At 40.3% G+C, this 27,056-nt stretch overlaps 1 protein-coding gene across 4 annotated transcripts; it reads left to right on the forward strand.

The window, feature by feature from the left end:
* Positions 1–1,283: 1,283 nt before the first annotated feature.
* On the forward strand, positions 1,284–26,612 carry si:ch211-230g15.5 (polyhomeotic-like protein 2). 4 transcript variants are annotated; one of them, XM_042399820.1, is made up of 12 exons: positions 1,284–2,056; positions 6,790–7,432; positions 10,339–10,491; positions 11,807–11,914; positions 12,087–12,297; positions 15,568–16,794; positions 18,078–18,421; positions 19,265–19,433; positions 20,746–20,857; positions 21,157–21,277; positions 23,860–24,166; positions 26,443–26,612. In XM_042399820.1, the coding sequence occupies exons 2-12, from the start codon at positions 6,809–6,811 to the stop codon at positions 26,595–26,597; spliced, it is 3,531 nt and encodes a 1,176-aa protein (XP_042255754.1). In that variant the 5' UTR covers positions 1,284–2,056; positions 6,790–6,808; the 3' UTR covers positions 26,598–26,612. The 4 variants fall into 4 exon arrangements, with proteins under 4 accessions (XP_042255754.1, XP_042255752.1, XP_042255751.1 ...); XM_042399818.1 differs by lacking the exon at positions 11,807–11,914 and having other exon boundaries at positions 1,284–2,060; XM_042399817.1 differs by lacking the exon at positions 11,807–11,914.
* Positions 26,613–27,056: the final 444 nt, after the last annotated feature.

The following is a 27,056-nucleotide window of genomic DNA, read 5'->3' on the forward strand; positions in this document are numbered from 1 at the left end:
GGTTAACTGCAGTATGAACTTGATAACCTGGGAACACCCAGCTGATGACACACCTGTGAACAAAACAAACAGACAGTTGAATAATATTGCACAGCACAGCAAACAGCTGGGTCATCACAAAAGTAAGAATTTCCCCTCTGATATGTGGTGACGTATAGAAGGAAGCATAAAATAGAAATACTTAGAGTGAAGTCAGGTAAAATGGGACAAATAAGGTTTTACATCTTGGCCACTTTAAATGTTAGCAGCCAATCACCACACATGTTATTGCCTTGTTGCAACAAATGTCCCTTAAATGAAACTATCATTTTGATTGGTCAGAGAGAATGGGCGGAGCCTAAACCCAGAACTTGGAAGGTAAAGCCATGTGGCATGTTGAAGTTCTCTCTTTGGTAACAGCAAAAATGGTTGTTGGACGTTGCATTTTATTAGCTGTTTGACTTATAATCAAAATATTTTCACAATACACTTTACTTTTTGTGGGAAACAGTTTTGAATTAAAAAAAAAAAGCTAAAATGGGACATTTTAGCATGTTTGCAGACTACAAAGTGCCATAATGAGTGACCTATAAAATGATAAATGGATTTAACCATTTTATAAAAACAAACAAACAAACATGAAATACAACTGTTCTTAAATTAAGCTGAATTGTTTGGTGCCCTTTTTAACCATCAGTGACTGACCCATTTCACTTGAACATGTCATCAGAGTGAGGAAGATGTTCTTGATGTGTTTGAAGAAGGACCTGACGGATACCAATACCAATATTCCAATATCAATATATTGGCTGATAATCTTATATATACAGAAACACACATTTTTTTGCAATGATCCCTAAAATGTGGTTATCAAACACTAGTGACAAAGATACGTAATGGAGGCAGCATATTTTACAGTTTAACAATAAACATTATTGTATAAAATGACGTCAGTGTTCTGAAACACTACATTTACTTGGAATTAAATAATTATAATTAACTATAAATAAAAAAACACTGAACAAACAAAAACGTGAGTGCATATATATTAAACTTGAATTCAGAAAAAGGATCAAATATACATAAAATGCTGCCTATATAACTTAAAAATATATATATTGGCGCATATCGGACAACATATACGTTGATACTGATATATCTGATAACAGCAGCTCATAATATCGGCTGACCGATATATCAGTTGGGCCAAAGTTTCTAAAATATTTTACTTGGCAACATATTTTCTTTAAAGAAATATAGCACAGATCCATAACAGGTTGTCATAGTAACACTGTTTTTCTTGCTAATCTACCAAAAAAAAAAAGTCCCAAATGACCTGATTTCACCCCACGTTCAGTGCAGTAGAAGTATGTGACATTACATGAGGAAGTGTGCTATACTGTTCCACAGTAATAAGTCATGTGTGACTGAGCGCAGTAACGTGGTGCAGCTGGATGTAGTATAGAGAGTCTCTGCGGTCCTCCTGAGCTCTGAGTGGTGCTGTCTCGCCTCTGTCGCCCTGTAAAAACTGCCTTCCATTGCATTTCTCCACCAGCGGACTGACCAGGCCCCTCGCAGCCGCAACACTGTGGCCCCGAGCCGGGCTGATTCCCACCTCAGACCCGGCAGGTGTGACTGCGGCGGTACACCGGAGAGCGGCGGGGAACCAACCCCGCTCTGGATGCTGGATTTACGGACTGCTCCGCGGGAAAATCCCGGGATGTGATGAAACCAGAAACAAAGTGCGACACACACACAAGCCCATGCACATCACAAACGGGCCTGTGTTGCATTGCAACTTTGCGTTTCCCCCCTCCTCTCTGCAGGGGCTAAAAGGCAGATAATCAGAGGTGAGGCTGGTGTAATTATTGTCTGGGGGGAGGGTGACGCGCACTTCACAGCAGACCCTGCGCTGTCAGACGAGGAAGTGAGGCTTCACACACGCCCATTTCAGCCTGTCGACCCTGCTGAAAAAACCCAGACCCGTTCATCAGATAACACTGCCTCAGACTTTCCAAACATGCGCTCACTTTCGGATGGAGGACACCGGGAATAAGCTGCAGGACGATTTCAGGAGGTAGGTGAGCAGCGAGCTTTACGCAGAACGTCGACAATTTCCCAAATGTTATTATCGTGAGACTTGTTCCCTGTGAAGGCCCGTCTCCATCTTTTTTCTCTCTCTCTCTCTTTTTTTTTTTTTTTTTTTTTTTTTTTTTTGATAGTCACATGCGTGATCTCTGGCTTAACTGTCACACCGACTCGTACTGTGTCTAATTACTATCATCGCCGATACGTCTGCAGGAACAAGTGAGACCACAGTTTACAGGCTGCGGGCCAGATGTCAGCATCTGCCCGCTGTGCGTGGAGTCGCACCTGCTGCTTGCGTGGTGATGATGCGTGAATTTAGCGTGTTAAGAGTTCAGGCTGTTGACTGAGCCTCCATTTAAAACAGAAACCTCCTTTTTTTTTGATAAGATTCTGTCCAAAATTTCCTCCCACGACCACAGCTGCTGTGCCGTTAGAGCAGCAGGGAGGTAACCGCCACCACGAATCCTCGTCCTTTCAGATAATCACACTCTAGTCACATTTATGGTGATCCTCTTTTGGCATGGGGACCTCCTGAACCCACAGTGCGACCCCCTGAGGTTCCCCAGGCCACACTTTGGGCTCCAAAACTCCTTTCCTGTTGATTATGACCGTACAAAACCTATTTATAGCTGCATTATCTGAATTATGTTCTCTGCTAAAGTGACGATAACTTTTCTAAAAACACAAAAACAAACTCATGGTTTCTTCCTCCTTCTATAGAGAATAAGCAGTCATCCTCAGGTGTTTAGAGAGGTTATGACCTCTAATGACTCCTAAAGGATTAAGGCTGCAACTATTTAATACTTTCACTATCAATTATTCTTTTATACTTGATTAATTATATAATCTATGAAATGTCAAAAAATAGTGAAAAAATGCCCATCACACTCTCTCAGGGGCCAAAGTGACGTCATCAAATCGCTTGTTTTGTCTGACAAATTGTCCAAAAACCCCAAAAGTATTAAATTGACAATGATTTATGGCAAAGAAAAGCAAACAATTCAGACAATTTTCACCTCTGAGAAACCGAAACCTGCAGATTTTAGCGTTTTTGTAGAGCTGCGGCTCGATGAGTCAGTCACCAGAAAATTAATCAGCAACTATTTTGATAATCTAATAATTTCACTTTCTTGTTTCTGCTTCTCACGTTTCAAGATTTGCATTTTTCCTTCGTCATATCTGAAGGTTTTTGAACTGTCAGACAAAACAAGCAGATTGAAGACATCACAGCGAGCTCTGAGAAACTGTGAATGCAAAGTTTCATAGACTTGTTTAAATAATCGGCAGATTAAATGATAATGAAAGTAATTGTCTGTTGCAGCCCCACAGTTTTGAATGACAAATTACTAAAACGATTAATCAATTATCAAAACAGTTGCTGATTATTTTCCTGCTCATCAACTGACTGACTGATCTTTTCAGCTCTAAAAAGGACACAATCATACTGTACATTACACCTTAATGTTAAAAATCCACTCTGAAACCACATTGTAGAGATGAAACTCTGTATATAAAAGTCAAATGTAAGATTATAACTGCTGAGTTTAACTATATCCAGAGTAATGCAGTTTATGTTTGTATCTTTATGGTGAAAAGTGTCTATTTTATATTATTGTTCATTATGGAGACAGAAGTCAGGATCTCCTCCTGCACACCTGTGGATGGTTGTTCTATAAGAGGAGGAGGAGGAGGAGCTGCTGCTCTGATGAAGGCTGGAAATGCATCAGTATCAGATGATGAACTGCTAACATCAGGCTGTAGTAATGTAGTATCAATGAGGTTCTGTTTAGTGTGTTTTTGCAGCTATATCAGGTCATAACATTTCTAATCTTATATCACATTTCAGGTCAATACTTCACACATCTGAGAGCTGCAACGATTCATTGATTCATTGATTAGTCGATTAGTCGATTGACAGAAAGTGAATCTGCAACTGTTTGATGATCAGTTAATCATTTGTTATTTTTCATGCATTAATGTCTGTTTTCAGTCTCTTAAATGTATCAAACAGCACATGATAGTAAACTGAAGTAATCTGAATACTTCAAAATTATAACAAACGTTTTTCACTATTTTCTAAAAGTGATTAACTGAATCATTGTGAGTTGCAGCCTTACAAATAAACAGTGTACATGTGACATCACTATAAACTGAGACACTACTGCACTAAGACTATTATGAATGTGTTGTAGTGATACTAGAAGAAAAAAGTATTTCAAGGTCATTAGTAACTTAGTATTCAGTCACATAATTGTCAGCTGTAGTAAGACTACAGTATACTATATATATACTGTATTTACATATATATTCATGTAGCACATTTCATACTCAGGAGAAAACTCAATGTGCTTCACTTCTCTTTAAAATCTTTTAAGATTAAAAGAATAATAATAAGAAGAGAAGAGAATAAAGTAAATAATGATAATAGTAATAATGATATCCGTTCACAACAAGTGTGTAGGAAGACTCGCACATAAATTGTTCAGTTTCAAAGGATCAGAAAAATATTTGGCAACTATTTTGATCATCAGTTAATTGTTTCCGCCTGTTGTCGAGTAGAAAATGTCTCAGTTCCAGTTTGTTGTTTGTGAGGATTCGCTGTTCTCCGTCTCGTGTGAAAGTAAATTGGCGTCAACTTTAAGAAAACTGTGATGTTCACAGTTTTCAGTCGTTTTGTAAACCAACCAATAAATCAAGTAATTGAGAAAATAATCATCAAATTAACAGAAAATGAAAATAATCGTTAGTTGCAGCCGTTGATTAAATGCAGATTATCGTCTGCCGTACACAGAACTACTCTCTGGAGACTGAAAACATGATGCTGTTATTAGTCTTTGGAGCCGTTTCTAAACAAACTAACGTGACCAAACTCTTCACGATGAAGGAACATGTGACCCAGTGCAGCGATGTGACTCACTGACGTGTTTTTAATCAGATATATCAGCTTTGATAGACACACAATACTTGTTAGTAGATCAGTTAATTGTTGGTTTGGATCCAAACGAGAGAAATATAAAAAATCCAGTCTAACATATATGACGGAGGAAGGTCATGTAGAGCTTTACAGACAAGCAGAAGCACCTTGAACTCTATTCTAGACTTCCTAAACTAAAAGACTCTGAATGAGCTTCAACCGTCCGTCAGTCGTGTGAGGAAGACCAGAGCGACGACCATCCATCACTATGGTCCGTTTCACAGGTGATAAAAGCATGTAAATGTCTCTCCAGGTCTGGTTTGGATAAAGAGTGACTCCCCGCAGGAATATTATGCTGATTTTTCAGTTTCCTTTGTCGGATTACCTGCTGCCATGGCTCCGATCCAAAACACACAAACTGTAGTTGATAGTAACGGTGTCGCATGTCAGTCGGTCCGGTGAAAGTACAGTCAGCAGTATCTGTATCGTTGTGATGTCGGCCTGTAGCATCAGTGACAACACATTATCGTCTCCTGAAAGGACTGTTTTCAATCTGTCAGTCTTCTTTGTTCATATGCAAAAAGCTAATATTGGTTTTCTGTAGGTGTGGACCTACAGTCTAGTTTGATAAAATATTTGTTTTAGTTTCATCTGAGGTTCCTTGTTATTGCGTTGTCTTTGTTTTTAAGGTCAGATGTGCAGGTGAGCTGATCTCTAAACTCTAAATTAAAATATTCAGATTAAAAATACATTTTTAATCACGTAGATTTTTCTTAGTTAGATGTTCAATTACTTTTTGCAAGTTTTATTCAGTAGTTTCCTTTGAGCACAGTCCTCCTGTCCTTTATAATAATTAGTACTAAATTACATCTGTTCTTTCCAGAAGACCTCCTGGGAACATTATTAAGAAAGTACGTTTACATTATAAAATTGCATTTTATTTCTCAGCATGAAGGTCTTCCTGTTTCCACGCTGCCAGGAATTAAATAGTTGTGGGTAAACACTGAATCGTGGTGGAAACATATTGGGTCTAAAAATACTGGAATCAGCTTCGAAGCCCCCGAATTCCCAGAAAAAAGCCCCACCACATACAAAATAGCCTGAGACCAGATACAGATCTGATACCAGCGTTTCTCTTTTCCCACATTTAAAACCCGTGTATCTCACTGCCTGCATGTTTTTATGAGGTAACATGAGATTACTGCGGCGACACAAACTGACTATGACTTCATGTAACTGCATTGACAAAGAACCTGTATTTAATGTGGTCACGTCTGGCCGATACTTGAACCAGCTAACAAGGTCAGATACTGATCCTGCAGATATTATTTTTAGCCGTACTAGCGGAGCGGCCATGTCCGTCATTCAGTCAGTCAGTCAGTCTGTCCACCGCTGCGGTCCAGACTGACTATGAGACGGATTGTTATGAAATATTATGAATAGACGTTCATGTTCCCCAGAGGATGGATCCTCTAGAGCCACCAGCAGGTCAAAGGGTTGTGATATATCTGAACATCTTCTCGGTGGTTTGGCTCAAACATTCGTGGTTCCCAGATGATGAATCCTGCTGACTTTTCCTCCAGCACCACTGTGAGGTTTTTAGGTCTTTATTGAAATATCTCTGTTGGACACATTCCTGGTTACCAGAGGATGAACTGTAATAACTTTGATCTGCTGACTTTTCAACGGTTGTAGCTCCTTGGATCGATTCCTGCTGGGAACCTTTATTCCATGTTGACATGATAAACCAGCATAAACATGGTAAACTATCTATTTATCTGTATTATCTATCTATCTTTCTATCTCAGTGTGCTAAAGCGTTGAAGGATGGACAGGGAGCTGGTTCGGCAGAGCCAATCAGAACTCGGAGAGGCCACCAATGGCACCACCAGCCCTCAGGCTTCCACCGCCGGCCCGGACCTCTCCTCCACACCTGTGACCCCCACCCCTCCTCGGCTCACTCCCAACCCGATGCTCCTGGACTCCCCGGCGCCGACGCTAACGCCCACCACCTCCTCCCCTCCCCCTCCTCTCACCCCGGCTCCCTCCGTCACAGCGACCCACGGCCCGAAGGTGGCGGCCGCCGTCGCCGGCTCTCCCTCTCCCCACATACTCGTCCCGACTCCCCCTAAACTCACCTCCACAGGAAGCCCCGCCCTCCGCACGTACTCTCGCCCGATCCTTCCCTCCGCGACGGGCGTCTCCAAAACGTCACCTACAACACAGACCTCCTCTTCCTCCTCCTCCTCCTCCTCCTCCTCTATTGTAGCCACCACCTCCTCGCCCCTCCTCTCTTCTTCTTCTACTTCTTCCTCTGCAACGCACAGCAACGCCACCTTGTCAACCAAGACCTCCACCACCCTAACCAATGGGAACACAAGGCCTGTATCCACGCCGACCTCCACACCAATCACGCCCTTTCATACTCCAGCCAGTCCGCCTGGCAGACAGGTAACTGACGCACCACACACGTTACATAAACTTCATCCATATGATCGAACATCATCACATAATATATCACTGCTTCTCCTTTAATTTCACATTATGTCTCCAAAACATTGAGTTACTCTCTAAGACAAGAAAAAGAAGAGCTGAGAGGATGTTGTGTCAGGTGTATTATGGGAAATGATGTTCTGCTGATATCAAAGTTCATCAGACATTGAAAACTTTATTGGTTAAAACATATACAGGTAAGTCAAAGTGGTAAATTTTGTTAAGTTTGATGCATTAAGTGAAAAGTAGAATTTTCAATGATGAATACAGTGTCGGGAGAATTAATTGATTAGTCCATCTGCAACAATCTTGATAAGCGATTAATTTTTTTCAGGTCAGTTTTTAAGCAAAAATGCCAAATATTTATGAATTTTAGTGAATTTCTGTTTTTTTATTAGTCTTCTTTAACTTAATATTTGGGGTTTTGAAAACATGTTGTGTTTAAACAACATCCAACGTTTGAGAAGTATAAAAAAGGTTTTTAGTCTTTTCCTCAAAGCGAGGTATTGAAAAAAAAGCATCAATTTAGTATTGGTACTGAAATCAATGTATTTTATTGGTAATAGTATTGAAATTTCAGACAATATTCAGCCTTAACAATGACGACGAAGCTCTCTGTCACTGTCTTTTCGTTATCATTTAATCCATCAAATATTTCCTTGATTAATCAATTAGTTGTTTGGTCCATAAAATGTCAGAAAATGGTAAAAAAAAAACTGTCAATCACTGTTTCTCAAAGTCCAAGATCCAAACTAAAGTGTCTTGTTTTGTCCACAACTCAAAGATCTTCAGTTTACTGTCATAGACGACTAAAGAAACCAGAAAATATTCACATTTAAGAAGCTGCAACCAGAGAATTTTTTAAATGACTCAAATATAAAAATAGTTGGCAAATTGTTGCAGCTCTACATCCAATCAGATAACAGCAAACCAAGAAGCATCTGTTATAAACTTTACTGGCTTTTCTTGAACATGAATGTAACAGTTCTTATTTATAAAATATCTAAACTATATGTTGACATGTTGAAGTAGCAGCTTCCTTGTCAAACTAGAGGATGTTACTGTTATACAGTAAATGTCGGGTGCAGGTGATTCTCAGACCGGAGCAGAGCCGCCTGGGTCAGTGTCTGTGTGCATCTGAATGTTTGGGGTTACAGTTTCCTCTCTGTTTGCTTTCATCTGAGTATCTGTTACATCCGTAGCCTTCGGTGACACGTGTTTGTCTTTGATTGCTTTGAGAAAAAAACATATAGCTGAAACTGTGAGCCTCACATAAAAACACATAGACAGACAGTGTAGGTGTTGCTGCTACTTATTTCATCTCTACTTAAAGACGCAACATAATGAAAAACAACAACTATCTGTCACTGTCAGAGATGTTATTTAAGTGCATTTTTCACCATAAGTTTCTACATGATTACAGGAATGCTGCACAGCATCAAACACGCACTGCCTGAAGGTTTAATTAGCAGCAGTTACAATGTCTTATAATGAGTCCCAGCAAACAAAAAAACATCCACAGAACCCTTCCTGCAGCATAATCCTCTTCTCTGCTAGTCATCTGTATGCTGCTAAACAAATGTAGCTTCACCAATAAATCATTAAATGTGCTTATTAAGTTGGAGCTGCGGAGCTTTGAGGAGGCAATAACGTGACTGAGAATTAGTTTATTTAAAACTGCTGTGAATCCAGACTGACTGCGCCTATCGACGCAGCGAGCTACAATCTTATTAGCGCCGCCTTTCAAGCCTACAGGTTGTAAATGTTTGATAATCAGAGGTAGAGCTCAAACAAGTTGGTGATTAATCAAAACGTCAATCGACAGAAAACTAACAGCATCACGTACTGTATCACTGCTTCCCTTTAATTATGTCATTAAAATTTGAAAACAGGGTGTAATTCTTTGTTTGAGAGGTTAGCTTAGCTGCAGCTAACAGAAAAGAGGAAGTTGTTGCAGTGTATTATGGGAAATGAAGTTCTACTTTATATCAAAGTTCATCAGACATTGAAAACCGTCAAATTGTCCAATAATTAGTAAAACTTAGACAAGAAAGTCAAAGAGATAAATTTCACTCAATGATTTTCTTATATTTTGTTATTTTTGCAGCATTAAGTAAAAAAGTAGAATTTTAATGACGACTTTAGCATCAAAAATATTGTCAGAGGAGATAATTGATTTGCTAATTGACAGAAAACGTATCTGCAACAATCTTGATAATTCATTTTTAGGTCAGTTTTAAGCAAAACTATTTTTATTCTTTAGTCTTCTTTGATAATAAATATAATAATATTTTATATATATTTATATATATATATAATATTTGAGGTTTTTGGATCATTAGTCTGAATTCTGGCAAATTGTTGACATTTTTTTGACTCACTTAATTGAGATAATAAACATTACAGCTCTACTCAAAAGATAGATTTCCGGTGGATTGTTCCTTTAAATCGCACCAACTGAACTAGCCGACCTGAACTGACCCTCATTGTGATGCGACTACAAAAACATCTGTAATAATAATAATATGTGTTTTGATGTAATCGAGCATCTTTCGGTGCAGAAATGTCAGAGGTATGTTTCATAGACAGCAGTCACTTCCTTTAAACCTCATTTAAATGTGACAGTTATTGTTCACGGACAGTTTTGGACGTCTTTAAAACTTTATTCAAAACAGCAGTTTCCTTTGTTTGCTCTTTGGGTTTCCACCCTTTGTACACAGACACACACACACACACACACACACACACACACACACACACTGCTTTTCTAGATATGTAACAAGACAACGACCTCGCTCTAAAGCTCTTTTACTGGTTTGCTTCCCTCCTCTCTTCTCTTCTCCTCTCTTTCCCTTTTGTTCCAGGTATCACAGGCTCATCCTGTTGGCACACCTGGTCTTGTGCGAGCCAATCAGAGCCCCACCCCTGTCAGGCAGAGGGTATCCCAGCAGACATTGCTCCTAGGGAAAGGTCTCAAAGGGTCGGGCCAAGACCAGGTGCTGCTTAGAGCTCAGATGGTAAACATAGATACACACACACAAACCCCACATTTACATAGATTTCACATCCAGTTCTGGCAGCAGCGGCAGGACAGATTAGCGGTAATCAAATGAGCTGGTGATGGGAAGGAGTAGTAGGGAGTGTAACGGTCAAGAGTTTCATGCTACATTCAGGTTATGTAGGAAGTATGAACGCTGTTGAACGCCGAGTTTTCTGCTCGACAACATGTTTAAAGTGAGCGTTTAAAGCTCAGACGTCGAACAACAGACCAGAAAAATCCATGAAAACTGAGCAGACTGTAGTTTTATTTTAGCAGTATATAATAATGACTATATAATAACAGTAATAATCGTTTAAATTTACGATCAGGATAAACCTCTCGGGGAGCAACGTCCTCCAAAACAAACTCTTCAAAATTGTAGGAATGATGATAACAGTAATAAAAGAGAAAGAAAAATAAACTGTTTGTGTAGCAGCTTTTATGCAGATATTAACTTCATTTTAAGTTCCCCCATTTAGCATTTATAAGCATTAAATAAGCATTTAATGAATGGTTTATAAAACACAATAATGTAATTGTATGCAAATATAAGTGTTTTTAATGTATTTGTATGTATTTGTCCTGTTGGCGCCTATAAGTGTTTATAAATTACAATATAATAAAACACATAATAATATAAAAAGCAGAGTGTTGGATATGTAAAATATGTATTGATGATATAAGTATTGATGAAGTAATTCATTAACAAACACTTTAAATGTCCTTATATGTGTTTAACTATATTATAGTGTGTTATAAACGTTTATTAAATGTTTATATGCTGATTATAAATGATTAATAAGTGAATTTAAATTAAAGTGTTAACAGATTATATTTTTAAAGTATTGAAGGGATCAGGGGGACAAAATGTATCCAGATTTCTTAAAACACAGAAGCATTTTTTACAGACAAGTGATGATGTTTCTTTTATTTTTTAGGGTTTTTAAAAGGTCAAAACTTAAGACTTGAATGTTTTTGCTTTCAAGTCTCACATCAAAAATCTTTAATCCAACTTAAATCCACGTCTGAAAAGTCTTCAGCTCTGGTTTTTCTGACAGTTTCAATAATCATGTAACGTCTGTTAGAGATAAATTTGAGGAAAAGACAGAATAAGATGTTTGTATAGTTACAAGTTTGACCCAGAAGTAGAAATAAAGAAAAAACACAAACATGAACATCTTCAGTGCTTGATTATGGTTCAACTCTGTGCTTTAATCCCTGCTGTCCTCCGTTTACTTCCTCCTCTTCCTCTTCCTCTTCTTCCTCTGTCTCTCCTTCTTCTCCCCCTGCAGCTGATTCTTACGTCCGCTATGCGACCTGCCCCGTCCTCCTCTTCCTCCTCTTCCTCCTCCTCCTCCTCCTCCTACTCTTCCCCTTCCTCTAACCCCGCCTCCGCTCAGGTGAGCAGCCACGCAAACACGACTTTCCGTGTGTACATGTATGTTTTTTATATTTCTTAAACACATCTCCATTCAAAGCAGAAAAAGCCTGAAATGTGAAAACAAAAAAAAAAAGGTGCGTTTGAGGTCTAACTGTACATCTCCCTTCTCTCTCTGTCTCTCCTCTCTGCAGCTCCAGAGTCTCACCTTGAGGCCTCCTCCCCCCGGGGCTTTCACCATCCCCCCTTCCCTCCGCCTCAAGCCCCCCTCCTCAGCCCCGCCTCCCCTCTCTCGCCCTCACGCTCCCCTCTTCCCCCCTCTCAGGCCGCGACCGCAGCCCAGCAGCACCACGGCAACGGAGAGCCCGACGACGCCCAGCCGCCACCTCTCTGTCCCGCCTCCAAGTAGGTCTAATTAACACTGAAAAAAAAATCTAAATATGGAGATGGAGCTGCAAGTAATACGAGAGGATAAATATATCTCAGGTGGAGAAAATAATAATAAAATAGATGCAAAAGACAGATAACATGGTTCGTCTTCTAGCAGTAAACACAGTTATTCACCTGGGAGTTTGTGGTGTGCAGCCAGCTGAGTGATAAGTCAGTTGGTGTCACAATTACACATAAAGTCACAAAAACAAGGAGAAGATTGCATTTTATCAGCACTCAGACTGCAGCTGGTGATCATTTTTAAAATTTTTGTTTAGTTAGTATATCTATAAAATGACAAACAATAGTGTAAAAACGCCCATCACAGATTCTGAGAGCCTTAGGTTGTGCTTCAAATGCATATTTTGTTCAAAAAACAGTCCTAAACCCAAATGTTTTTTTCATTTATAATCATTTAAACTGACAAAAAGCAGCTGGAGAAGCTGGATCCTGCAAATATTTAGCGTCCTTTGCCTGATGAATGACTTAAGGCGCCTTTAGTGACTGTGTAAGTTTACTGCACGTCATATTGTGCAAGATGCCTGTAATAAAACCTTGATAGATTGTACACAATCAGTTTCAGGCTGTCAGATTATGAGATGAAAGTGTGGTGAATCTGCAGCAAAGTCACACAAACTTCTCTCTAGTTTCCCCTTTTCAAATCTGTTTTAAAACATCAGTCAGGTGTCTAAATGAGCATTAAAACCTGTTTTTCTTGCTGTAATCATTCCTCCTGTTCATACTGACCATTAGAAGATCCCTTCATAATGACCTTACAATGGAAGTGATGGGGGACAAAATCCACAGTCCTCCTTCTGTGCAAAAATGTATTTAAAAGTTTATCTGAAGCTAATATGAAGCTTCAGCGTCCAGATGAGTGAAATCAAGTAGATATCTTTCAACGTTACAGTCTTTTTAGTGTTACATTGCAGCAAAAGTTGCTCAAGTTCAACTTTTTTCCAAAATGACGCAGTGCTAAACTCAGTCTATACATGACATAATGCTAACATGCTATCCTTAGTCTGTAAACATACTTACATCAGCATGCAAGCTAAATGTTAGCATCATGTTTCCATGCAAACTCTATGCATGTTAAGAATGACATGATAAAATGTAATGAAAAAATAGAAATAAATGAACACTGTACACATATAAACAAAACAAAAAGCTAACATGCTAAATGCATTCTAAATGTTAGCATGTTAACATAACTATGCTGGCAATAAAGCTAACATTAGCATGTTAACTACTCTACATTCTTTTTCTGAAGCTAATATGAAGCTTCAGCATCCAAATGAGTCAAATCAAGTAGATATCTTTCAACGTTACAGTCTTTTTAGTGCCAAAGTCCCTCTTTTTGTTACTATACTTCCACCTGCAGCTCAACAGGGAAACACTGTCCGAGGAAACACAAATTTGATGCTAAAAGAGGGAATTTGATGCTAAAAAGACTGTAAATGTGTCAGATATCCACTTGATATGACTAACTCAGACTGCTGAAGCCTCATATAAGCTTCACATCAACTTTTAAATGCATTTTTTGCACAAAACTGTGGATTTTGGTCTCCATCACTTCCATTGAAAGCACATTTGAAGGATCTTTTAATATCCAGTATGAACAGGAGGAATGATTACAGCGAGGAAAACCTCTTTCACTCTTCATATGGACACCTGACTGCTGGTTTAAGAAGAAGAAGAATCTCACAGTGAGATCTGAGACGCTGTTTTGTTGTCAGTCAGTTTAATGTGTTTGCTCTTCAGCTTTTAACAGCTGACATGTTAACGAGTTTACAACCAGACCTGAGGTTTAACAGTTATCATCCCTCACACAATATATAAATCTTTAAACTCACATGTTTAAAGCTGGGGGTTAATTATCGTGATTTTTGCATCAGTGTTTAGCTTTTTCCTTTGTTTGAACAAAGAGAACGACTGGTAGAGACGATGAAAGGCAGCGTCAAGCATGAAATGAACATAAAGAGACAGTGAAGAAGCTTTGTGGCGACTCCCTGAATCAGGTTTCCACTGGGGAACCGTCAGTGTCTCAGGAGCAGCTGAGGATTAAACCACCAGACTCTCCTTTATAAAAACACATGTTGTGTGTCTGTGCACAGTTCAAATCCACAAAACTTTATTTTAAAATCCAACCAAGATCTCAAAACTTCCAACGTCCAAAATATCCAATTCTACATTGTAGGTAAATGTGTATAAACGCTGCGTTAGACATCTAAATATTTAGTTTTTTTTAATTAATTATAGCTTTGTGATGTTAAAATGAACACATAGAGATCTGGACTGTTGATTCTTTAAGGTATGAGGTCGTTTTTCTGTGTTTTCTTTAACTTTGTGGCGTCTTCAGAGTTTTGAAAGGTGCCAAATATTTTATTATAATTAATGGTGGTACCATTAAATATCTGGGATTTGGGGTTTTTATTACTTCAGTATAATAATCAGAACCCAACTGATATATTGACATGTGCAATATAGAGCGATTAATCAATTAATTGATTAGTTGATTGATGGAAAATGATTCTAGAGATCTAGAGATGACATAATGCAAACATCAGACATTAGTTTTGTAGCATAAACTCTTTCTTTCATATTATCTGAAATTTTGTACATAAACATATATTATCTTAAATGATGTGGGTGTATAAATAATGTTATGATTGATATTTTTCAATCTGTCTTGTTGTATTTTCGATGTGAGGTTCTCTTTGCTACTGGAGAAAATGATATGATTCTACTAAAAAGCTGAACAATAATTATATAACTTTTGCTGCTACGCCTCCAAAAACAATCCAGATGTTTAATTAAAGTGAGTCATCAGTGAGCGAGGTAACTAGTTCACCATCAGCAGCTTTCAGCATCCAGCAGCTCATGAAATCTATCAACAAAAACATTCAGTTAACCAGTTTAAAAAAATGATATCTCGAACTGTTTGAAAAATCCTGAATCTATGAAATGTAAAAAGTTTTCCTGCTGGACACAAGACGTCTGTAAAGTTCATCTCAGTGTTTGTTCACTGGAGGCTTCAAGTCTCAACTTCACACTTGTGTAAGTTGAATATTGGACCACGATTGGCTCCAAACTAGTAGTGATGTCAGGTGTTAAAGATTCAGCAGATGAAAGTGAAAACAAACTGTGCACATACATCATTCTGCAGAGAGAAGAAGAACTATCGAGAGTTCACAGCTTCGTCTGTGCACTTTTCACAAGTTCTTCTTCTCTCCTCTCATTCTGCAGCTCTCTATTCCCCAGTTCGTGCCGTCCCTCTGAGACCCAGACTTCACTCTCCAAGAGCGGCGTCCCCGAGGCAGTCGTCGACCCTCCAGCCGATCGCCGCCGCTCCCGCCGCTCAGGCGTCTCCCATCAGCAGGCCGCTGGCGGGACCTAAGAGCTGTCCGTTATCCCAAACCATGCTCGGGCCCAGCCAATCCCAGCACAGCTCGCTACCCGTGTCCAACCCCATGTCGGCTACTTCCCATTTCGAGCCGTCGCCGTCCGCAGCGAGGCAGCTGCAAATCATCGCCCTCTCTTCGGGCCGCCAGCCGCAACCTGGCACCTACGGCCACGCTACGGTGCAGTCGGCCGTAGCGTCACCGGAGCTGTCCAGCCAATCAAAGAGGACTTTGAGCAGTGAAGACGTGATCCCCCTTCCTCTAAACCCCTCGTTGCCAAAAACAAACTCTCCCCTGCCCTCGCCGCCGTCTCTCCTGAGTCCAGCCTCCCCGCCGAGTCAGGCCGGGCCTCAAACTCAAACTCAAACTCTGGTCCAAAAACGAGGCGAGGATAAGGAGAGCGAAGAGCAGCGAGAGAGGGGACGAGGAGTAAGACAAGGAATCGGGGATGAGGGACGTGTCGGACAAGACCTGCGGGTGGAGAAAGATGACCAAAGAGAGAAAGGAAAGGAGGAGCGGCAGCGGCTGGCGGCTGAGAAGGACGGAAGCCTCGTCAGTCCAAAAGAGAAGGAAGTCGAACTAAGCAGAGAAGAAGAAAAGATGGAGGTGACAGAGGAAGGCCAGAGTGAGAGAGAGAGGGGAGAGGAGAAGAGTGAAAGAGAAAGGGGCGAGGAGAAGAAGATGGAGGAGGAAGAGGAAGGAGAGACAGCAATGGACCAGTCTGAGAACACGACCAGTCCGGTTCTCAACCAGTTCCAGAACGTAGATCCTAACCCGACGCCCGACGCAGTCAAAGACTCCAACACAGAACCAAAACCCATCCTGGGTCTCGTTTCAGCTCCAGTTCCTGTCCAAAATCCAGCTCCTGTCCCAGTCCCAGTCTCAGCACCAGCTCCACTCCCAGTCCCAGTCCCAGTCCCAGTCCCAGTCCCAGTCCCAGTCCCAGTCCCAGTCCCAGTCCCTGAGGTATCTGTCCAGAGTCAGCGGCTGCCAGAGCTTCCTCGAGACCTGCAGCCGGCGAGCCAGGAGGACTTCTGTGAGAACATGTCGACTCAGTCTGACAACCAGTCAGGTACCTTCATCACGACGTCTGTTTGTTTTATGAAGCATCATCATCATCAACTAAAGCAGCGAATATTATTTAATTCAGTTTCTAAGGCTGAAAAAAACAAATATCACAATATTTTTGACTAAATACCTTGATATTGATATTGCAACAATATTGTAGGGATGATTATTGGTGCTTTCACTAAATATTTACACAATCAGATGTTTGATAATTAATCATCAGTTATGTGAATATAATGACTTAGTGAGTAAAAGCAAATAATAGAAGAGCTGGAACAGTCTGGTAAGTTCAGAAAATGACAACGCTTCACTGTAATACAGCCTTTAAAACCAGGAAAAGACAACACTTATGCCATATCAATATGACTGACAATATCTAGTCTCATATCTCGATATTGATATAATATATTACCCAGTCCGGGGTCCAAGTCAGGATTTAACATCAATCCTTTTTGGCTGCTGAATGTCAAAGATTCGATCATAACCTGCACCAACAAGGAGACTAAAAACTGAGATTATATAACTTTGACATAAAATAAAATAAATATGAACTGTGATGTGTGATTGATTAACTGATCTCATGTCTCTGCAGGTTGATTTTTATAAAAAGAAAAAGTCTGCAAGGAAGGAATTTAACTTCAAAAACATAAAACATGCTGGAAAATGATCAGAAGTCAGTTAAACATCATTTGAAGTTTAACTACATTCAAAACCAGCAGCATCGTATCTTTACCTTATGCAACATTAATATTAGGTAATTAACACTTAAGCACTAATGATATAAACAAAAAAACAACAAAGTGTTGCTTCATGTATCAGTAAATTGTACCTGATTCATTTTAACTCATTAATATAATACAGTGATTTTTAATTTAATTTAATTTTAGATTAATTTACAGCACAAAATAAAAAGACGAGGTTTTTGAGCATCGTGTTTGCAACAGGAAGCAACTGGATTTACTGGAAATATGAACTGAAATGTTTGAGACTCGAACGATTACAGACTGTCTGTGTATCTGTTGATTATTTTTTCCAAATTAATCAATAAATCATTTAGTCAATAAAGTTAAAAAATCTTAAATGAAGCAGAGAAAAGTCTCAAAGCTTGTTGCAGTGACTGTGTTTTAATCTCTTTGGAGTTAAATCCATATTAGAGACGCTCTTCATTCTTTGGTTATTGAGAAATATTGATCAATCAGATGTGATCTCAAAATGATTACCCAGTGATTACTTTTACAACTTATTGATCTTATTGCGCTAACTGTTCACTGTCTGTCTTCCCTCCAGCGCTGTCCAGCCTCTCCTCTCAGTCTCCGCCCTCCTCGCCCTTCATCGTCCCCTCGGCAGACAACCCCCCGCCCCTCCTCCCCGCTCAGCCCGCCCACCCGGCCGACCTAAGCCTATCGCAGCCCGAGCCCGAGAACGCGGACAAGACGGGCGGCGAGTCGCAGCACCCGGCCGCGGAGACGGAGACGGAGGCGGAGCTCCTCGGCCAATCGGAAGACGAGTCGGAGAGCTTCAGCCAACCGCTGAGCGGACCCTGGGAGCCGAAGGCGTGGCCGGAGGGACGACAGGTTCTGACTCACCTGGTGGAGGGATTCGTCATCCAGGAGGGGCTCCAACCGTTTCCTGTACGTACGCAAACACGGGGCTGAAAACTTTACATCCTGACCGCTGGACGCCAAAATAAAACAGCTGCTGAAAATATATCGATGGTGTCGATTCTGATGTTACAGTCAACACGTCTGTTTTTTATGTTTTTAATAGTTCAGAGCAGTTAAAACACTCGAGGGGTCTGCTGCTGCGTTCAGTATAATCCAGAACAAAGCAGGCCGACATCAGCTACACTTATATCCCATCCAGAGTTCTGCACAGTCAAGTTTTGCAAATTTAGGACTGAGACCGACCTCATACCCACAGTTATCTCTAAACCAGTTTTAGACCTGATCTGACTCGTTAGTGAGACTTGTGTCTTAATCTGATTTATACTCAGATATGTTCTCACCTGCTGAGCCGTACAGACACACAAGTGTGCAAAAGTTTGAGGCACCAAAAGTAAATTGAAGATGCCTTAGTAGTTAACTGCATACAAAGTTGATTAATCAGCAGAAGCTTAAAGTAAATCAATATGTTGCAGCTTCGTCTTTAAACCAGCAGCAGTTCTCCTCAGTGTTTCAGGTTCTCGGCAGGTTCTTCTTCTGTCTCTTCATGTTAATCCCAGACTGACTCCATGATGTTGAGATCAGACACCATCTGTTGCAGGACTCCTTGTTCTTCTTGTTGATGAAGATAGTTCTTTATGACCTTTATGTCCTGCTGCAGAATAAATGTGGGACTGATCAGACGCTTCCATGATGATGTTGCATTATGGAGAAGAATCTAAAGCACAGTCCTGTATATATAAAAACACAGTGACACTTGCAGACTGCATGTCTGTAACGGATGATGTTGACTTGTCTTTTTTCATGGTGCAGGTGAACCGCTCGTCCCTGCTGGTTCCAGAGCAGGTGACCAAACCGCAGGAAGTGAACGGGACCAACGGGAAAGCAGCGCTGCCTGTGACACAATGTGAAACAAACAAACAAGCTGAACCCTCCACCGACTCAGAGGAGGAGGGAGGAGACACAGACGACCCCGGGACCAGTAAGAGTCTTCTTCACACCTACACACACATTTTACACACACACACACACACACACATATATATTTATATATATATATATATGTGTGTGTGTACTGTCACTGCACTCTGAGCTGTATTTGTGAAGGTCCTATCATTAAATAATAATCAATATCTTAATCAAATAATCAACAAAGCATCAAACAAAAGTCAAATGGAAAAATGTGCATTTTTAAGTAAAAGTGAAAATAGAGCGAACGAATGATTTTCATTATTGATTAATCTGCCGATTATTTTCTTGATTAATCGATTAGTCGCTTTGTCTATAAAATGTCAGAAAACAGTGAAAATGGTCGTTATAGTTTCCAAGAATCAAAAGTGACGACTTCAAATGTCTTTTTTTAGTCCAAAACCCAAAGATATTCACTTTATTATCATATATGACAAGGAAAAGCTTTAAATCATCAGAAACTGTTATTTTGCTTAAAAATGACTAAAGCGATTATTTGAAAATCCAAATAGTTGCCACTTAATTTTCCATTGATCGACTAAAGCTGCGTTCACAGTCAGACGAACAGTCAGACAGCAGGAACCGGCCAGCGGCTCCCCAACAACTCTGAAAATGTCGAAGCAAATTTCCAAACAGGTTATTTGGATAAACTGACCACATATTGGGAATATAAATTGTTACTTTCTCGCCTGTAAAAATATTATAAATGAATAAAGTGACATATTTGCCGGCCACATGTCAGCTTTTCTTGTTTTTAGGTAACGTCCGGTTGTAAATTCTGTCTATCTATAAATGCCGTCTGTTGTTACTGATATTCTCTGCCGGCCTCAAATAATTTTACCATCCTGCTCTCGTCCACTAAAAAGAAATCCGGTTTGCTGTTTACTGTCTGTCTGAATCCATGTAAATGCAGTGTACAGTTTTCTAAACCCTACTTGTTTAACACCTTCAAGGACATTCTGACACAGCTGCCAGAAAGCATTAAAAAAACAACCTCTCTGACATTGAAAGGTTGAAGTTCAGCAGCGTTTACTAAATCTATGAAGCAGAAATGTCCATGAAACAGGCCTGGTTTGCTGTATGTTAACAATAACTACATCATGAGCACATACAGTGCTGTGTTATAAGTAAAGGTAAGAGTTGCACTGGCCCGATGACACAGAAATAAAAGGAAACTACGAGTACGACCTGGATGGACAACTATCATAAACAGATTGTTCTCTGTTGCCGCGGTTTGTATTTTTAGATGGAACGAAGGCCTCGTGCATCTTTAACCTCTCTCAGATAAAACACAGTTGACCTTGAACATGTTTGCGTTCATACAGAGTCGGGCCAGAGGGACAGAGCGGTGTTGCACTGCCAGTTCTGCGGGAAGAGAGGCCACGCACACAACTTCATGCGGTCCAAACGCTTCTGCTCCACTTCCTGTGCACGAGGGTGAGACATGATTTCATTTCCTCAGAAACAAATAAAAAGAGAGGATGGAAAGAGGGGGGTTGGGGGAGGGGGATGGGCAGCTAGTGTATCATGTGTCATGTGATCTTAAGATGTAGTTCTTGAAATGAGGCGATGTTGTGTGTGTGTGTGTGTGTGTGTGTGTGAGCAGCAGTGCTGACAGGATGTGGTGTGTGGCCATGTAGAAACACACAGGTGTTAAAGACAGATATGAGTGTGAATCAAAGCAGCAGAACGAGGAAATATCACCACATGTCTTCTTCTCTCTCTCCCTCTGTCAGGTTTAACGTTCGTCTGACGAAGCGTCTGCGGGCTCTGAGTGCGGGCAGCCGGACAGAGAGGCCCCGCCCAGCCCTGAACAGGGCGGAGTCAGTTCCTGGGAAACCTCTGTTACTGCGGCTGGTAGGCAGACTGAGATAACACCAAACTGACAGCTTCAGTTCACCTACATGAGTGAAAATTCAGTACAATGGACATTTCACACTGACATGCCTGAACCACATTTATCTCAATTAACTAATCAACTAATAACTGATCAATGATTAGTTTTTTTGATTAGTTGTTTAGTATGGTGGCCCTGAAAGCTCAACACACGGCAACTTAAACCTGCATTAACTGATTTATTGTCCAGTTTGGAGGCAGCAGAAACAAATAGTGAACACAACTCTGACACCATCTTTTAAGTTGATATGTTGAACTTGTTAGCAAACAGTTGCTTATTTCCACATCCAGCAGTTACAACATGATCATCACATTGATAATGTCAATAATTACTTGTGGGGTTCCTCAGGGTTCTATTCTTGATCCTTTGTAGTTTCAATCTGGTTAAAGCTGCTTGAAATGATGTTTTTTGTCCACTTGTTTTCAGCAGAATAGTCTCTAAACATGACTTCTGTCATATTATCAGCTTATAGAGTAGTTGTGGCTAACATGTTAGCAAACAGTTGCTTATTTCCACATCCAGCAGTTACGGAGCAACATTATCATTCATGTGGAGTCGTGTTTCTGTCCACCTGGTGAATGTAAGTCCAATATTCACTCTCTTTTAGCTTCTGTTTTTACTCTCTACCAACTCCTGAGGGAAATATCTGGCTCTTTAGCTGCTAAATGCTCCACTATGTTCACCAGCTAGTCTACAGCTAACTGTGTCTGTTTGGTGCTGAGCAGGTAGTGTACAGCGGCTTTTTACAGCTTTTTCTCTAAAAAACGACGCTATGAGACGCTGAGAGTGAACCAGAACAGTAAAGTTGCAGCCGGACAGATAAACAATGAGCTGAAACTCACTATAAAGCTCCGTAAAGCCGAGAGGAGCTGCAGAGTCTCTGATAATTCTCTGTAGGTTCATCACTACGAGCCAAACACATTACACACTTTATACATTATTAATATAAAAAATATTGATTATAGCCACTTTATGTTGCAGTGTGTTAAGCTTTGAGGGTAGTTTAGTGTACAAAATGTAAAAAAAAACTAAAATTAAAATGCCCATCACAAGTAGAGGTCTCAACACTGGTCGCAGTTTGATGCTCCACAAACTAGAGCAGCAGTACCCATAATTCATCCTGCATTTCACAGCCTTCATCTGCCTCAAAATACACGTTTTGATGATGATGATGACGATGATAAACCACATGATCAGAGCTGATAGACAGTCAGCTTGGATCAACTCTGATATTCAACATATTGACACACCAGAGACCCTGAGACCTGATCCAACCTGGTTAGACTGAATATCATTTGGTCTTAGTTGGGTCCTGTGTCGGGTCTTAATTATTAGGAACTGAAAGGGACCATGAAGACAAAGTGATGCATTCAAATGTCTTGTTTTGTCAGATAAACAGCCCAAAGATATTCAGTTTACAATACGAAGCAGCAAAGAAAAGCAGCAAATCCTCACATTTGAGAAGCTGGAACCAGAGAATATTTGACATTTTTGCTTGATAAATGACTTTAAATGTAATTTTCTGGTGATCTGCTCATCAGTTAATCAACTAATTGTTTCATCAGTAATCTTAACGCCCGTACTGATCCACAAAACAGACACAAAGTTACAGACAAAAGAAAGAAAGTGTAAAAGTCTTGCTTTAGCTTGCCAACAAGCTTACATGTAGCATGCAAACAAAACCGTTTGCATGTAACGTTTGTCAAGTTGAAGTAACACTCAGTCCTCACCCCCCTGCAGACTTCAAAGGTGGCTGTAAAGTGCGGTTTGGTCCTTTACATAGAACAGAGGGTGTAGTCAACTCTGCTCTCTAAAGGTGACAAAAAATGTTTGCAAAGTTGAAAAAGGTGTCAAAATGTCATAAACTTCCACAGAAGCTCGTTAACCTGCTGCTGCTGCAGCATAATCTACCTCTCAGCCACCTGTTTTATCAGTATGTGAAGACAGATTTATGTTGTGCACTAAAAATATGTCAAAAAACACAGATTACACCTCAATCTTTGCCTGGAGAGCAGATCAACAAGCATCCATGAGTTATGGGATGTGAAGTGAGACGGCCATCTTTGTTTCTGGATACAGGACATCAAATTTGGGCAAAGAGGTGGAGCTCAGGGGGGGCGGAGCTTAGGTGTGGTGAAAGACTGACTTACTGATAGGCTAAGACAGCTGTCAATCAAGCAAACATGTGTCTAAATATACCCAGTCAGTCAGTTGAGCCATAATATCTTAATACATTTACAAGTTAGAAATAGTGAAATGACCTTTTAAAGCTTTTATAGAAAATCACTTTTGTTGTCATTCAAGTCATTGCAGTTGAAAGTTTGTTTTGCAGACATCTAGTGGCCGTTTGAGGAACTGCATCTTTAAAATTCAACTTTTTTCCCACAACTGTTAATAATTTGCTGATTTTAACTAATTTAAGAGGCAAAGTATCAAAATAATTAAAGGTGAACTTTGGTGATCAATATGAAAGTGATTTAGCGTTTTAATTTGAACTCAGAAACATTATTTCGTCCCTCTTTTGTCACGTGACTCTTTTCAGCCTCGTGATCTCTGGAGCGCCGGTCGCCGTGAGAAGAAGGGGAAGGAGAAGGTAGCGGCAGCAGAGGAAGAGGAGGAGGAGGAGGAGGACATGGAGGGAGGAGGGGAGGAGGAGGAGGAAGACGACGACGGAGGAGAGGAGGATCCTGCGGTCGCCATGACGGCCAGGATGGATCGACGGGCGGCGCGGAGAGCGAGGAGGGCGTCTGCGCCCGCCGTCACCACCTCCACGCCCACGACCACGTTCAAGCCCGCCCCCTCGCAGTGGAGCGTGGAGGAAGTAACCGCCTTCATACACACACTGCCAGGTAGATAATAAATAATCAATTAATACTTCAAAACAAATACCTCACATGTAGAGTAACTGTGACGCCATTCAGCTTCTCAGGAACAGTTTGATTTATAACCACTCGAGGATCTTAATCGCCACCAGATGACGATCGCTCGACGATCGAGATGGCTCGTTTGAAGCGTCTCCACTCAGACAATTAAGTGTTTCGCAAAATGTTGAAATTAACCGCCGGGTGAGGTAACACACATGCCTGCAACTGCCAGCTGTCAGTGGGAGAGAAATATATGAGAAACATCTGGAACAACAGAGCGAATCTTTGGTTTCATACACAAATCTGTAAATTCAGTGTCGTAGAGGTCTTATTAGTCTAATAACAACCATTAACGTGCCTCAATAACACTTTAACCTGACATGTTGATAACGAGCTTTAATATCCTTCAAGACATTTGTTGAATAAACAAAGTAATAATACGTCACATGACAGCAGTTAAAAGATCCGTTATTAACTGTCGTCAGCTTGTTTTAATATAATTGGAGGTTTATTTTACATGTGGCTGACTGCAGTCTACAGTGACCCTGTTTACACTCGGTTTTAAAATGCGTCTTGAGTGATGAGCAGGCCCACACGATTTCTTTTACAGTTTTCAGCGGTGATCCAGAATGAAAATCTGATGAATGTTTTTCTGCTTGTAATGTGATAGACGACATTCATTTAAGATAACAAAGATTGTTTTGAGCAAAAATAAGCACACGCAATACATTAAAACAACCTAAAATTACCTCAAGCAGGCTGAAAGAAATATTTAGTAGATTTTAGTAGAACCATTGAATTTGAGATTTTATTTCATCACAAACACTTCAAAACAAAGTTTGAACATTTGTTGGAAAACTCGACCAGGATAAAATGCACATGGCCACTAAAATGCAATGTTCAATGTGGAGCAGAGAGAGAGCAAAAATTAATTTGCAAAAACATTAACGATTAATCATCTCCCAACAATTAACACTACAACACATAAACAAACAAATACATAAATAATAACTGATAAGGCCCCTTGACCTCAACTTCACCAAATATCTTTTGAGAACCTCTAAAAACAGCAAAGGCAAAAAACACAACACTCAAACATAAAACTTAAAAGCAGCATCTCTATTGGTTTAAAATCTGTGGAGGTGTCGACAGAATTCTGTGGGTGCAGATTCCGTGTGGGGCCGGTGATCAGATCACAACTGAACGGCACTAAATACAAGTATAAACAACCACCAAGTCACATTCAATCAATCAATCAATCAGTTTTTATTTATATAGCGCCAAATCCCAACAAAAGTCATCTCAGGGCAGACCCAACAATTCCTCCCATGAGCAGCACTTGGTGACAGCGGGAAGGAAAAACTCCCCTTTAACAGGTAGAAACCTCAAGCAGAACCCGGCTCTTGGTGGGCGGCCATCTGCTTTGACCGGTTGAGGGGGGGGGAGAATAACAACAATCATAACAATAACACATTGTGATCCAATCACTCAAACCACTCGGTCTTTGACACATTTGACCACATGTTTTATAGTGTAAACGTCATCAATGCAGGATGTGGTTGTTGCTTTTGTGACAAAGCGCCAACACCAAATGACTTCGTCCTGCCAATCTCAACAGCTGGAACAGTCTGTAGATGTAGATTAGTTACTGAAATATGTTTGTTGTCTTAGCTAGCTCATAGGAAACAAATCTGGCGCTTGCTTGTCTGGTGATGACTGTATGCTTGCTGTGTTCGTATGTGTGAGATGTCTGTATGTGTTCTTGAATGTGTCTTTCATGGTTTTTGTGTCCTATTTTCTTATCACTGTAGAGCACTTTGTAACCTGTGTTAAAAAAGGTGCTATATAAAATAAAAGTCTTACTCGTCTGGCGACAGACTGACGTAACCTTCAAGAGGAAATAACATAGCAGTAACGAAACTGATGTGTCTCGGCTGTCCACTTGTGTTCAGATCACAGAAACACATTTAAAAAAACAGCCTCAGTATGTGTCCAGGAAATGTCACATAAAAATGTCATATTCTAACATGTATTTGTGGTCAGATTTGTAATCTTCATCACTTTATTCTTTGATCAGATAGCTCGTTGGTGTTTGATTTGTTGAGTTCAGATCAAGTTTTTCCACAACTATCTTGTAAAACCATTTCTTTCTGGAGCTGTTGTTGTGCAGTTGTGTTGTCAGGTTCAAACAGGAAAAGGACAAACACAGACTATCATATACCATCTTTAATCTCTGTTCATGTCTCTGTCGTCGTGTCCAGGCTGCAGCGACGTGGCCGAGGCTTTCCGGCTGCAGGAGATCGACGGTCAGGCTCTGCTGCTGCTGACCGAGGACCATCTGATGACCAGCATGAACATCAAACTGGGACCGGCTCTCAAGATCTGCGCTCACATCAACGCGCTGAAAAACCAATGAGAGGAAAAAAAGACAGAAAAAAGACACAGAGATAAAAAAAAAAAAGAAGGAGAGGTCAGGGTTGTGACACGGAAGGAATAAAGGCAATAAGGACGCAGAGAAACTCAAGATGAAGAGAAAGAAAGAAAAAAAAAAAAGCTGACACCAAGGATGACAGAACAAAGTCACAAAAAGAGATTCACGGTAATTTATGAGATTATAAATCGAGGTGTGTGTGGCCTTAGGAGAACGGAGGAGGAGGAGGAGGAGGAGGAGGAGGAGGAAGCAAGAAGATACCGGAGCCCAGAAGACATTTCATCGGTTTTGGGCCTTCTGACTGTAGCAGGAGACGGGACGATTTTTGTAACTTTGTGTATATTTTACATGACGCTGGAGAGTGTAAATTTGAAGCTATTTCATGAAGGATTTTGAACATTTAATATATAAATTTGTCTATTTAGTTTTTTTAGAACGTGATGT

This window comes from Thunnus maccoyii, chromosome 21 (assembly GCF_910596095.1).
Source record: "Thunnus maccoyii chromosome 21, fThuMac1.1, whole genome shotgun sequence".
Classification (NCBI taxonomy): Eukaryota; Metazoa; Chordata; class Actinopteri; order Scombriformes; family Scombridae; genus Thunnus; species Thunnus maccoyii.

What these genes read in the sequence shown, in the direction of transcription:
- si:ch211-230g15.5 (XM_042399820.1), top strand. Translation starts at nt 6,809, where the DNA reads ATGGACAGGGAGCTGGTTCGGCAGAGCCAATCAGAACTCGGAGAGGCC. An exon ending in CCAGTCCGCCTGGCAGACAG is followed by an intron (nt 7,433 to 10,338) that starts GTAACTGACGCA and finishes CTTTTGTTCCAG; the next exon opens with GTATCACAGGCTCATCCTGT. An exon ending in CACAGACGACCCCGGGACCA is followed by an intron (nt 19,434 to 20,745) that starts GTAAGAGTCTTC and finishes GCGTTCATACAG; the next exon opens with AGTCGGGCCAGAGGGACAGA.